We start from the raw sequence: 13,695 nt of genomic DNA, 5'->3' as shown, positions 1-13,695 counted from the left end.
GGGGCGGGGCCCGGCGGCGCCTTTCCCGCGTTGCCGCCCGCGTCCTGGCAGATACAACTGTCAACCCACTGGGATCGGGCACCCGGCGTGATCACCCCGCGCTCGTCCCCCAACCCCTGCTGAGGAGCTCGTCAGGTCTCCCGGGACGTCCCCGGAGGGGCCAGTGCGGAGACCCATTTCTTTTTCCTATTCGCGGTGTGGGGTTTGTGGAGCTGCAAGGGCCTGGCCCTGTGGCGCGAAAAGCTCCCTGCCGGAACGCCGCGGGTGCCGGAGGGGCGGGGGGGGGGCAAGTTGGGGGCTGGACCCAGGCCCGCCCCGCCCCGCCGGGTCCTCTAATTTTATTTTCTTTTTAAATTAATTTTATATACCAAACGTGGATTGGTTTTCACCACTCTGAAATAACTCCCCCATACCTGCCAGTTTTCAGGAGCAGCGGGGGTTTCTCCATGCAGGAAAGGCACGGTCCTGTGTCCTAGCTGCCCTTTGGCAGTAAAGCAGTGCAACAGAATTTTGCGAAGTTGGTTGCCTTGCCCTTTGTAAACAAAGTACTTTCTGAAGAGGAAAATAGATCGGTGATTTTAAAGCATTTTAGGTAACATTTATAATAGCACATTAAATCAAGTACAGCCGTTAAACGCAGCAAAATAACTTCTACGTGGCATTTGGCAGCAAGAGTAATGGGAGAAGCCCTGAACAAGCTGTATGGGATTTGTGGCTCTGGTGTTTGTTATAATCCTCTGTTTATCCCGCGGTTTGAGCAGGGCTCAATACCAGGGCAACTGTTGCTGCTGAGCATTTCCAGGTGTCTTCCTGCCAGCAGACGAGTCCCCACTGCAACAGGCAGGAGGGAGGAGGCCCCATGAGCGTGCAGCCCACACGCGAACCTGTGCCCGTGTAAGGCAAACCACGGATCATCTCTAAAGCCAAAGCCTGTAAATAGGCTATAGCACAATAGAGTACAAGAGCCCTGGCGGAGGTGTTCTGTTTTCTGTGGGCATTATTCTTCCTGCACATGCTGCAATCTGTCATGTAAAAGAATCTCCATTTTAAATAAGCCCATAATTACATACTTACCTGCACCGCTGGCTTCTCAGCACATGCACAAAGGCAGATGAACTAAACCAGTTCTCCAGAGACCTGACCACACTCCATTCTTCTAAATCCACATTAGTGGAGGATTTCCACCCAGCCGGTTTCCAAACAACACAGCTCAGTTGGGAAGAGAGGGGTGTTTTTTGAATTTTGATAATAGTTTTACTTCTTTCAGAAAAAGAAATCTACCAATATTAGTTTACTTACATGGAAGAAGAGATCCAGTTTATCAACAGTAACAGCCTTAACATTTTGAATCGCTATTATCAGAATTTTCTAGAAAAGCAGCCAACCTTCACAGGTTTTAAGAGCATCATATGAAATGCTATGGAGCACTGATGGTACTAGCTGAAGCAAAACTTCAGACTGCAGTTAATTTTCCATTTAATGCTTAATGCAAACAGAATTCTTTGAATCTTCAAATGACGTATGTAGTCAAATGGCTTTAAAATTAATAGGCTAGAGCAGGGACTTTGTGGTGAATCTGGACAGGACATTTTGTGAAGTGTATTTTCAGCTCTTTCTAATATGTGAAAAATAATTATTTTATTGAATATTGTGTATGTCAGCTCATACTCTACAGAGGACTGGGGAGAAGGGAGCAGGAAAGGGAAAAGAGAAATTGGAAGTATGTAAAAGGCAGGGGCTTCCCTTCCTACAGCACATAGCAAGGGTACAAGAAAATTAAGGTCTGTAACTCAGGTGATGGCTGTTGTGACCTGTGCTACTGTGATTTCTCCTGCTTTCATCTTCATGCCCTTCATGCCCCTGCTCTGCCCTGCAGGGCCCAGATGCCCTCAGTGGATGGTCAGAACAAACCTACCAACTGGCTTTACCGTGATGGAAAAAGTTTCCCTGTGTTTGTCAAGACATAGGCAGCACCACTGTCCTACATCTAGCTATTAACAATAACTGAAGAACTGCAAAGAGTGAGCATTTCATTTTCAGCCACACTTAAATTAGGCTAATGTGAGTAGAAGAAAACATCTCTGCTTGTTCAGTCCCCAGTCTGGGGCCTGCATGGCCTGTCCGGTGCTACCAGGGAGCTCACTCCTCAGGGCTCACGTGCCAGCAAAGATCATCTAGAGTATTTTATGAGGTGTTTCCAAGAAAATAGTCTGTAAAGTTCTCATCTGTCCTTGAAATGAGTTGTCTGTGCATGGTAGCGGCCCTTGGAAGATGTGCTAAGGGAATGGGCTGAAATTACAGAGAGACATGCAGTAGATTGAGTGTGCAACAGTTTCTGCATCCATGTGGGGGAATCAAAGTTGTTTACATATTAGGAGCTTCAAGCAGTAGCAAGAACATGGAGCTCCAACAATAGCTCCATCGTCAGAAAAAATAAATGTGACCTTTGGTCTGCTGGGACGAAGGACAAGCGCTGTCCTCCATGTCACCCCGCAGATTTTGGCTGTTGGCATTGTAACACAGCTTTTCTCTCTGAAGGCAGGACTCCTGCTGCCCCATCCCTGGCTCTCCTACACACTTCCTATCTTAACTATGGACAATACACTTTATGCTTCTCTCCCTCCTTTTTTTTTTTTTTCAAATTGGAGCAATACATTTTTACCTGCTGTTGTGAATGAGTGTTTTAGGATACTCAGAGAATCACCGGCAAAGGTATCGGCAAAAGCAGGTTTAATACAAAAGTGAAAGCATAACAAAGTTCGTTGGCAATCTTCTACTTACTTGATGGTTAAAGCACACAGAGAAAAATTGTACTGAAATCTAACATCAATCAATCTAAAACTAAAATCAACCAAAAATTATCTACATGGAAAAAGGGTAAGGATGAGAAAGGCTAAGGATAAAAAGGAATAAGGGAGACGTTCCCGTTGAGTCACAAGGTTCAGAGTAATTTGACCTCCTTGACAAACTTAGCCAGAGACTTGAACAATGGTTTAGGCCTAAAAGTTTTTAAAAGCACTTAAACTTAACAGCACTTAATTGATAGCTTAATGTACACAATTTGACAAAAGATTCTTATAGAATTTTCTATAGCACAACAGCAACTCAATTATAGGCCTAACTTCCTTATGAATCTAAAATACTTAAGAATCTAGGAGAGCAACATTCATATGACATTTGCTATAGCATATTCACACTCACACACACAGACCTAAATGTATGTACAAGGTTTGTACATACACTTGAGAAATTCCCCTCGAATTTAGTGAAGTACTCATGTCAGATGCCTGTGCATCTTCTCAATAGTTTGAGCCTTGAGGAGTGGGGGTATCAGCCCAGGCTCCATCGTTGGTGTTCGGTGGTGGTCCTCCAAGTACAGCAAACTTGAGAGTACTCTGGCTCTGAGAGGCATCTCACTCAGAGGGACATGCTGGTCGCAGCCCACTGTGGTCCAGGAGGGCTCAAAGAGTCTCACTTAGGACTGCTGTTTATAGGGTTGCAAGACAGTTGGCTTTAATCATAGTAATTTTTCATCCTGGCCTCAATTTGGGTCAGTACTTTTCTTTGCAAGTCTGACAACAAAAATATTATTTCAGTTGGGTTGTTATTCAGGCAAGAAAAGTCACTTTTCAAGTCTGTTCTTTAAAAACTAGGAGCTCACTAGATAGCATAAGCTCCTGGGAGCAGACACGGTTTCTGACAAGCTCAACAGAAGCTAAGCCCAGATGCTGTTTGTCAAGGCTGAGGCCTAATGAGTATTTCAGAGATCATAGCACGGCCCAAGGGTGGGGATGTACCACCATACCTGCCTAAAAGAGCATCTGGGTACATTAGTTAATGTTTGTGTGATGCTAGTAATTATTGTGATGAGACTTGCACAGACACATATTTATAGAAGAAGCATTTCAGAGGAAAGAGAGAGTTTGGATTCTCGTGGCCGCAGAGCACTTGTGGCACAATGCAATAACCTGTATCTTAGCTCCATAGAAAAGAATAAGATTGCAGCCACTAATGACAGTAATTAAAAATTTCTGTAAGAGCTGTCCAATCACCTCTTCAATTGCTCTATCTCAGCAAATTATAGTGTGTTATTGAAACCATTAGTGCAATAAAATGAAGCTAAAAACATTTTGCATTAAAATAATCAGACATTGATGTATGATGTAAATTGTAAATCGGTAACCTATAACACACACTAATTGTTTTTCTCTCTCCTGTAAGGTGTGTTTCTTGAAAAGATCTGATCAGGCATATCTATTTGTTCACATGTCACCCTCCAGTGCCTCACACTACTATACAAGACATAATAAGGTGTATAATCAGGTAACCTGCTATTGATTGCAACCCAGAAAGGACACACTTGTTCTTATACAGAAGCAGGAGGATGGCCACTTTTGAAGATTTAATTATAGTTAGATGTCTACATGTTTGCTGGACGTGAATTTTTATGGAGTACCTTTTTAATGTAAATACTTTGACACTGTGCTCTGATAGGTAGAATCAGATTTTGTAAAATAAATATAAATTTAAATATTTATAGTGTACAATCAGTTTATATAATAAAGGAATCAGTTTATAGTAAGACCAACTGTACCAGCTCCACAAAATACCTCCCCAATGCAATTAATCTATTTTTCCTTTTTTTGTCTCTCCAAGGAGAAATAGATTTTCTTCTTTTAATTTGTCAGATTTTTATCTCCTTGTGCTTTGCTGTAACTTCCTTATTAGTAAAGGCTGAGTGCAAATGCATCCTGCATGTTCAATTGAAGGTGGTCATGTCTGATCCTATTCGATACCGTGTTTCTTTGACACTGGCAAGACCATAAAAATGAAAAAAAGTAAGAGAAGGAAAACTAGAGGAAAAATACAGTTCAGTGAGAGAAAAAGTGTGATTGATACTATATTCCTCAGTGCACTAAGAGAATGGATGAAATGTGGTCAGTTTCAATAGAAACCTTAATGATTATTCCAAGTATAAGTCGTAGCAGATCATTTGGAGCCCAGAGAATTATGATGCACATTGTGGAAGTTTAATTACAATGCTCATTTGAGTATCCTGTAGCCATTCCAAAAAACGCATAGCAAAAAATGTTGATCAAAAGTAGCTGTTGTTGATATGCAGTAGCCACTTTTAAAAGCTCGGGATTCCAGCCCTTTCATTGTTTTTGATTTATAATTCCCTTTGAAAACACAAATTACATTTAGTAACATCATAAAGAAATCACAACATATTCTGCAAATGTACAGCTGTGGGAAACAGGAGGCTATCAGAAAATAATCAAAAATACTTACTGTAGTCTAGTTTTTTTCCCTGTTATACAAGCTTTGCCACTGACGCTTTGGAAATGTTGATTTGCATCGCCTCCACCAGCCCTCAACAAAATGTGGTTGCTGGGAGAGGGTGGGAGTGGGGGGACAAGCGGTGGCACGACCTTCTCCCCAGGGATCTCTCTCCTGGCAGCTCTCTCAGAAGGAACGAAGTGGGAGGGGCAGGTAGAAAGCCTCCCTCAAGCCTTGCTACTACCTGCCACAGAGTCCCCAGGGCGCATCTCAAGTTTTCAGGCCCTTGGATTTTTTCATAGCATGAGGGAAATGCCCTCTCTGCTGCAGGAAGCCCTCACCTTGCTTGCCAGGTGTATATGTTGAGGCCCAGATATATTAAGCCACTTCATTCCACACAGCACAGGGTTCACGCCTGCCGCCCGTCAGAACCTGCCAAACCGCCTCATGAAATTTCATGGAAGAGGCTCCGACCCTCGGGCAGGGGGTGGCAGAGGCAGGAGCAGTGGGCTGCGGCTGCTGTGGGCTGGGGGGAGCATAGTGGTGCTGGAATGGGAGCTGCAGGGAAAGGCTGCACCCTCTAGCCCCAGCTCTCATTTTTCCCAATCGGTCACTGCCTCTCAGCACCATTCCTCTGTCCTCTGAGATGTTAATCTCAAATGCCCTGTATTTACATGTACTCAAGTGTGATCTTGGCAGACCCTTATTAGTGTTATTGCTGTAATAGACTTCTCCTCTCTAACCTCTAACTTCTTGCAACTAACTAGCTCGAACTGCTACGCTTTGGCAATTCATTAGATAAGAATATTGTGTAAAAACCCTTCTATGGTGGACAAATACAGAAAATAATTCTGTCAGATGTAATTTTCAGAGGTAGCACAGCTATTTGGTTCCATTTTAGTGACATTAGATGTCAGGGGGTCTCTTAGTTTGGGGCTTTTCCACAGTTACATAAGCCACTGCCCATCTTTCCCAGCCTAAAGTAATAATTATAATTATTATTGTTATGTCAAAGTGCACTCTATAGCACAATCAAAAAAATCAATTGCATATAGTTGATGCACAGTCCAGTGTTCTTGGCAGCAAGCTTGCAAGTTATAGGAAGTCCTGAAATACATGGAGTTTGATCCTCAGCAGCATGGGCTGAGCTAGAGAGGAGGACAGAGGTGAGGGGTGCCCTGCCTGGGGGCTATTGCTCTGAGTGAGGAAGGACAGAGAGTTTAAGCAACCTCTGCTCCTTAAATCAGCTCAGCAAGTTGACAGATTGTGGTCAGCATGCTGTCAGACAAGGCCAACTGCTAGAAAATAATCAGCGGGAGCAGGTAAGATAGAGCAAAACTGCAGTAGCAAATACTTTCTTTAAAAAGTAAACAATGTCCAAAAACACCCATCCACACTTCACACTGATGCCAGCAAGAAAGCAGGTTCTCATGGGGAATTAGCTCAGCCATGGCAGCAGTGGGGGGAGGCACAAAGGGGCACTCTCCCCTCCCAGCTGAACAGGAACTGGATTTACTTTCTCTAGCATTTCATGGAAATAAACCAACCAGCAGCAACACCGCCTGTGAAACCTAGCCCTGAGACCCACCATTCCTGGGAGCATAGCAGTGTTTTGTCCACTGGCACGGCATCACTGAGATCTAGGTGTAGATGGGGAGACAGAGGGGCTGCTGGCATTCCCCCTGCTGAAGGCAGGTCTCAGCAACATCAGCAGAGGATAAGCAGGTCCCACAGTCATCCCATCCCACCCAGGCAGTATGACCAGATTTCCCCCAGCACAGAGGTACAGGGAGCCATGGCAGCAGTTGGACAGGCTGAAATCCTGGCAGCTGCATTCCCCAGTGAAAAGGGGTCAGATGGCCACCTCATCTCCCCTCTCTGATCATTACTTCTATTTATCTTCCTGACAAGCGCAGTGCAGGCATTACATTTTGGTATGTCTGTCGAAATCAATATGAGGCCAAAGTAAGAACTAGAAATGTTGGAAGAGAAAGAGATTACAGTGCTGCCCAAATCAAACACTGAGCTGGGGGAAATTCCTGCCCAGGCCATAAAAAGCAACCTCTGCAGCTCCACTGCCCTGAGATGGATTGACAGTCTGCTCATGTCACAAGGGGTTAGGGTGAGGAACAGCCTGGAGTTGTTTATGATTTTGGGGCCCCCTCGACAGTTCATTGGGCTGTCACCTCTGTGACAATCATCCTTCTGTGAATTTGCTCTTCCAACTCAGGCAGATGACCTGCTACAAAAGCCCTCTGAGCAGCTCTCCCCCTTTCAGAAAGACCTTTGGCTCTCGAGCAGGTTGCATGTGGGCAGCCCCTCGTGCCCTGGCTGTATGTGAACAAAAGCAGCCTGTGTTCGCAGGTCTGGGCAATGTTTTTGCTCCAAGGAGTCTCACATTCACGTGCTGCCCACTACATTTAGGAGCAGGGTTCCACAGGCACTTGAATTGGCAGCTGGTTCACAGCACATGTCTCTGACCTGCAAGACACAGGGAACAAGTGCCCTGAGAGTGCAGTTGCTTGGCCCCTTCCCTGTGCAGCACCACGACAGGCTGCTGGTCTAGCTGTCAGTCCCTCTATGGAGCAGGTTCCCAGGACACTCACCTCTTACAGCCAGTCCTTCTGATGGTAGTGGCAGGTACACCAGTGCTGCTGGGGAAACTTGTGTACTTAGGAAGACAACATCCACCAGGATCAGACCCAGCTCTGGGACACCTTGCTGAGCTAAAGAAGAATGATTGCTGACCTCAGTGGTAAATGTCTGCTCTCCATCGTCCTCCCGTTTTTCTTTTTTTTAAAGACATCCTTAGGTATATAGGAAAGACCAAAAAAAAAAGGAAAAAAAAGGAAGGAAAAGGGAGGGAGGGAGGGAGGAAGGAAGGAAGGTTTGTATTTGATTTTGTAAACATTCTCTCCATTGGATGCAAATACTCACTCACTTTGGATGTCCAGTTCTGAATTTGCCTTCATGAGCTCTCTGCTGTTTTTCATCATCCATTCCAGCAGCCGTCTCAGAGCTGGCTTCTTATAATTCAGAGCCTTTTAAACCCTGGAAAAGGAAAATGCAGGTACCTTTTGGGGATTAAGAAAACATCAACATCCATGCAGGTAGAAATGAAGACCAAGAGAAAGGAAAGCCAGAAAAGAGAGGGGCAGTTCTACAGCAGTGATATTTTGTGCCACTTGCAGAGTCACATGGAGGGAGGATGTAGCAGTCGTAGTACTGCCAAGGATACGTGTGTGGATGGAGGGCAGCGTGTCCAGTTCCTAGTGTGCAAATCTAGATATACTGGTACTTAAATATGACTGGCTTTAACAGACTTATAAGAAAACCCTAAGTAAACATAGCATGGCTCCTTTCCAAAGAGAATTTGCTGCAGTGTTGTTGCCCAAGACAGTCTGGTTTTTTGACATTGCTGTGCATGGTCTTCTAGGTGCATGTTGGCAAAACGTGAACAAAAATAGCTCAGCTTCATAAAGTACTGGGGGGTGAAAATGTAAGCACATTTTTATTTATAATTAATTAGCACCAAGATAGGGAGTAGCCACATTAAGAGTGACAAAAACAAGATGGAAAACTAGATCTTGCTGAGACTTTTTTTTTTTGACAAGTTCACTGACTGTGACTTTAACCAGCAATGGTGGTGCAGCAAAAGGATTTCTAATCAGCCACTAATGTATGATTGTTTAATTTTAACAGGCATGATCAATACCATCCATTCCTTCTTTAAATGCTAATGAACACTGTAATACAACAGATGTGGACAAACAGTACATTGCAGATTAAAATTAGGCAAGGCATTAAATTGCTTGCAAACAGCAGAGGAATCCTGCTGGACATCTTGACAAACAATCACAGGCAGCTGATAAATCTGGAATTGCCACCACCAGTCCACAGTATCTCAGGCTTGTACAACTACTGATCACCCTAGAAGAGAAAGGTACCCTTCCAAACTCTTGCAATTTCTTTCTCAGGACTTGTGCAGGCCCAACTGTGATTTATGAGATGCATATGCAAATTTTAATAACACGAGTACATTTCTAGCAAGAACTCTTAGGTGCCCTTACTATTAGTTGGTGTCCTCTAGCCCATTTTGATCACAGTAAGAAATGTCAGGGAAGGATCACCAATCTAGATAAAATCCCAGTCCCCTGCTAACTTGTGACAGAGTAACATCCAGTGCTAATTTGTCCACATCCCCCAGATTAGTTGGCAGGCTCAGTAAACCAGGGCCAGAAGCTGGATTACTAACTAGCTTTCAGCCAGTTTGAAGCCACAGGAAAGCGGCAAACTTTGTTACCACAGGGCTTCACGTGCAACCGAATTCACTTTAAGGTAAAGCTTCTGTTTGTTCTGCTCTTAACCGCTGTCAGAGGAAAAGGTGCTTGAATGACAGAGCTCCAATTCCTGACACCTGGTACCACTTGTGTCCTGTTCCATTGTTTTTGGTGGACTGTGTCCTAAATTCATGAAATGCAAGTCCCAGTTCACTCTAGTAGGTATTGGAAACTCACCACAGGGCTCAGTCCTCACTGGGGCTGGTGGCAATCAGAGGGAGGAGAGCTGCATTTACCCCAGGAATGACTTTTGTGTGGAGCAGGGAATCTACATGTCCTTTCGAATGTGCAGTGACAGGGCTATGACGACAGCTCCCTCACCCTGAGTGGGTGATGTGCCAGCAGCTTTACCAGCATTGCTCACAACTGTGTGCCAGCAAGTACAACCTAGGACAGATGGTAGGTAGCACCTTGTTCAAAGGCATCTCTAATTTACGGTTTCTTGGCTTTCAGAGGGTACCATGCATTGCTTTGGGTTCAGCTTCCTTTATCTGTTTCTTCCTTTTTTTCTCTCTTGCATCTTGTGAAACCCAAACTTTTTTTCCTCCTTTTTAATTGTGTGAAATCAACGTGGAGTGAAAAGGCCATGAAGAAACTTTCTGACGCCAACTGAGTCTAAGCTGTGTCTTTGTTCTCAGCAGAGCTAAAGACCACATTAATCAGAAACTTTGCTGACCTTGTCTTTACTGCCTGAAGACTGAAAGACAAAAGCAACACAGTCTGGCCACATTTAAAAATTCAATTAAAAAATGCCAGCTGCCCAGGGATAAACATTATCATAGACCTCAGTGGGGTTAGCTGTAACTGTGATAAAGGCAATGTCTTTTTCTCACTCTATTTTTATTTTTTTTTCCCCAAAAGAATGAAGCCTAGGTTTTGATACTCCTGATTATGACAACTGTGTATGTGACAGAGTGTGCTCAGTGGTGGTGGGTAGCTAGTGTTGGGGCTTTTAATCAGGAGCAAAGTAAGAAATTCCTGAGAGGGATGGCAAGCTGAAAGTGGAGGAGTAAAGCTACTGAAGTGGACTTGCAGTACAATGTCCCTGTATTCCTTTTTTTCAGACTATTATCTTTTCCTATAGCCCTGGCAAAAGCAGACCAGACAAGGGGTGAGGAGATCCTGCTCAGAGCTGGACTTGGCATCTGGAGGCAGAAGTGAGGTTAGGGGAGGGGTAACAGCACAACTTCTTCCCTAAGGATGAAACAGAGAGCCTTTTGTTGTGGCACTTGGCTGTGCCTTACTGATTTTATTATAGAAATATTAAGCAAGTAAGTGGATATCCAGTCAGCTGAGAACATGAGCAGCCAAACAGAGGGGAGAAAACCAAATGAAATCCCTTGGCGCTGACAGTGACAGGAGGAGAGGCAGCAGCTCTCCCTGTCCAGTGGCAGGCCCCGGGCCAGGTGGGTACCAGCTTCAGTGCAGCAAATTAAATAGGAGCAGGCGCATCTTCTTTAGTTGAACATTCAGTTACATAAAGGGCCAAATTCCTCTCTCAGAACATCCTCCGGCCCCGCCAGCTCCCCCTGGTCCTCTCCTTCCCTGGCTTGCCAGCAGCCTGCCTGTGGGGCTTCCTCGAGTGCTGCACCTTTATCCACCCGCCCTCGCTGGCTCTGCTCTCCCCTTCGCCCCTCCTGGGCTCGCTCTCACCCTGTGGGGGCATGCCGGGGATGGCCGTGGGCTGCGGAGGGGTGTGGGGGTACCTGCGGTGCTGGGAGGCCGGAGGGGCCACTGGCAAAGAAGTCCTGCTGGGTCTTCCCAAGTGTCGGGGGGGCACTGGGGAGCTGGTCCCACTGCGCCGCCCGCCTGAGGAGCTGCGGGAGTTACCGCTGTGTGGGGTGTTTCTGCCTTTGCCAGCAGACCTGTCCCTCTCCGAAGCGGTGTCTGAGGCTGTGCTGGAGGCACTGCTGCCTTTTGAGTTCAGATGCAGATTCGAGAGGTTTCTCATCAAACTGTGCGAGATAGGAGAAGAGTTCCTGGAGTGGCTGATGGATGTGAACTGGTGACTGACAGGAGCGGGTGTCCTCCTGACAGCTGCAGCGTAGGAGTCTTGGCTGTGAAGGTAGGGCAGGTAGTGGGTGACTGTGGTCGGGCTGTGGGGGTGGCTGTGCTGGTGAGAAACGGCTTTTGCTATCTGATGCATGCGCAGTGTCTGCATCCACTGACTGTCAATGCCTGGCAGGGAAATGGAAACAAAGTCAGCTTTCTGTGAATTGGTGGAAAACCACTCTCAGGTTTACCAAAGGTATGAGGTTAGTACGAGGGTTTCTCTCACAAGAACCTTAATATATCTCAAACCACCCTTTCCCTCCCAGCCTTGAAGCAAATGGTCCTACATTTGAGTATGTTCAGTGTTATGGTTGAACATAATTTTGGACTTTTAAAATAGCAAGTGATACAAGTATTTCTAATGCCAGTGCAGATTATGGAACTCAGACTAAAAGATACTTACTGAACTATCCATTTGGCTGTTCAGGTGGGTTCCCCCTCCCGATGTTTTTAACCCAATCTGGGTTTAAACATATACTGTGATGCTCTTGGCAACCTCAGCAGATTTCTACACAGCTTTCTTTACAAAAGAACCTGGAGACTTCCAGAGCAGGCATAGAGCAGGCATCCCAAGGTACCAGCACCGCTGCAGCATCACCTTCCACCTGCATCTCTCCCATCCAGCACGGTGATACTGTTTGCAGCTCAGCACAGAGAGGAGGCAGAGCAGACCCAGTGTAAACCTCAGCTGCAGCAGCCAGATTTATCTCCTCGTGCTCCAATTTCTTTTCAAACTGCTACACACCACAACAACCAGAGCTACTTCAGTTGTTATTGTTACTACAAATTCAGAAGTCAAACCACTTTGCATTCGGCTTCATGATGGATGCAAAAAATCATCTCTGAATGTGGAAAAGCCAGTGAGGCAGCAGACTTCAGCCAGGATAGCTCAGACAGTGCTTAACTGTGAACAACTCAGGGTATTACAGTTCCCTCTACACCTACTGTGACAGCCCTGAGGTTGTAACAAAAGTCGTAGCTCTGAGAGATCAGACTGAAGTGGTTTTTGAAAGTCAGTCCTGTGGTTTCCATGAAAGCCTTTAGCAAATACAGTAGTAGTAAATTTTCCATTTGAACTGCAAAGGCTGCCTGGTTTGCTACTTTGTGGGTAGAGCAGAGACCAGGAATTCCTCTTATAAAAGGCCACAGCTCTGGCCAAAAACCCACAGGGAGCAGCTAAAATTATTTTGCTCTAGAGAGGTTTGAATGATTTGTCCTTAAATATCACTAATATCATTCCAATAGGAAAGCATAACCCTCGCTGTCTCTAGTGGAATGCTGCATTGACCATGGGGAGTTTTGTGGGAGCTGTGTAGTGGCTCTGTCCTCGTTAGGATCACTCCTGTTAAAAATGTAATGGATGATGTCTTTCATTCCTCCTTTCCCCAGACTTTGTTTGAATCTAAAGAGATTTAAATCACTTCAACTTAATGTCAAATATGTCAAAAGGAAACTGTCTTTCGTGTCATAGCGTGAGTGTGACACCAACACTGCAGACAGCTCCATCTGCACTGAGATGAACCTTCTTTCACAGAAAGACAGATGGGAGTTGCCTACTTGCTTCTTAACCTCTTAAAAACTCATGGTTTCAAAAGAAACCTGCATGCTGAAATGTACTTGATAGACACTATCTCCTCTGCCATTTCCCAATGCCCTCCTATGAAGGCTGTGGATGTAAGTCACAGATCTCATAAACCTGGAAGCAGCAGGCTCAGGATTCAAGTTTGGGTCTTCATTTGTTATCAGTACTTGGGTGGCCATCACATGCCCCATGGGACCAGTGTCAATGCTGTCCTGAACAAGGGGCTCCCTTGAGGCTGTTCAGTCCTTGCTCCTCATAGCCAACCATGGTTGCCAGCTCAGGAACCAGCTGCCCAGCAAGGATCTGCCAGTGTGCCCTGTGGGACTGCCTCTCATGGGCTGGGGGGCTTCTTCCTCACGTGGTCGCTGAGCCACCAACTCTGTACACTGAATTAAATGCTCTATGTGTAGCCCACATAGGTAGTACCTTCATTGCTTGTTA

General features: G+C 45.4%; 1 protein-coding gene and 1 long non-coding RNA gene across 2 annotated transcripts in view; both read right to left on the bottom strand.

Moving 5' to 3' along the window:
- Window positions 1–4,058: 4,058 nt before the first annotated feature.
- LOC120324594 lies at window positions 4,059–8,328 on the bottom strand. The gene is made up of 3 exons (XR_005566027.1): window positions 8,222–8,328; window positions 7,887–8,006; window positions 4,059–7,761 (listed from the first exon to the last, which is right to left on the bottom strand). It is a non-coding gene; the product is annotated as an uncharacterized LOC120324594 (long non-coding RNA).
- A 2,775-nt stretch (window positions 8,329–11,103) lies between these two features.
- The window catches only part of MAP3K20 (mitogen-activated protein kinase kinase kinase 20), a 90,793-nt gene continuing 88,201 nt past the window's right edge, over window positions 11,104–13,695 (bottom strand). Inside the window, exon 20 of the mRNA XM_027733540.2 lies at window positions 11,104–11,798. Coding sequence (XP_027589341.1) covers window positions 11,119–11,798 — 680 coding nt within the window. The 3' untranslated portion in view covers window positions 11,104–11,118. The remainder of the gene's footprint in view (window positions 11,799–13,695) is intronic.

This window comes from Pipra filicauda, unplaced genomic scaffold, assembly GCF_003945595.2.
Source record: "Pipra filicauda isolate LSUMZ 115617 unplaced genomic scaffold, ASM394559v2 scaffold5_size6683894_pilon, whole genome shotgun sequence".
NCBI lineage: Eukaryota > Metazoa > Chordata > Aves > Passeriformes > Pipridae > Pipra > Pipra filicauda.
This window is presented reverse-complemented; position numbering and strand designations above follow the sequence as displayed.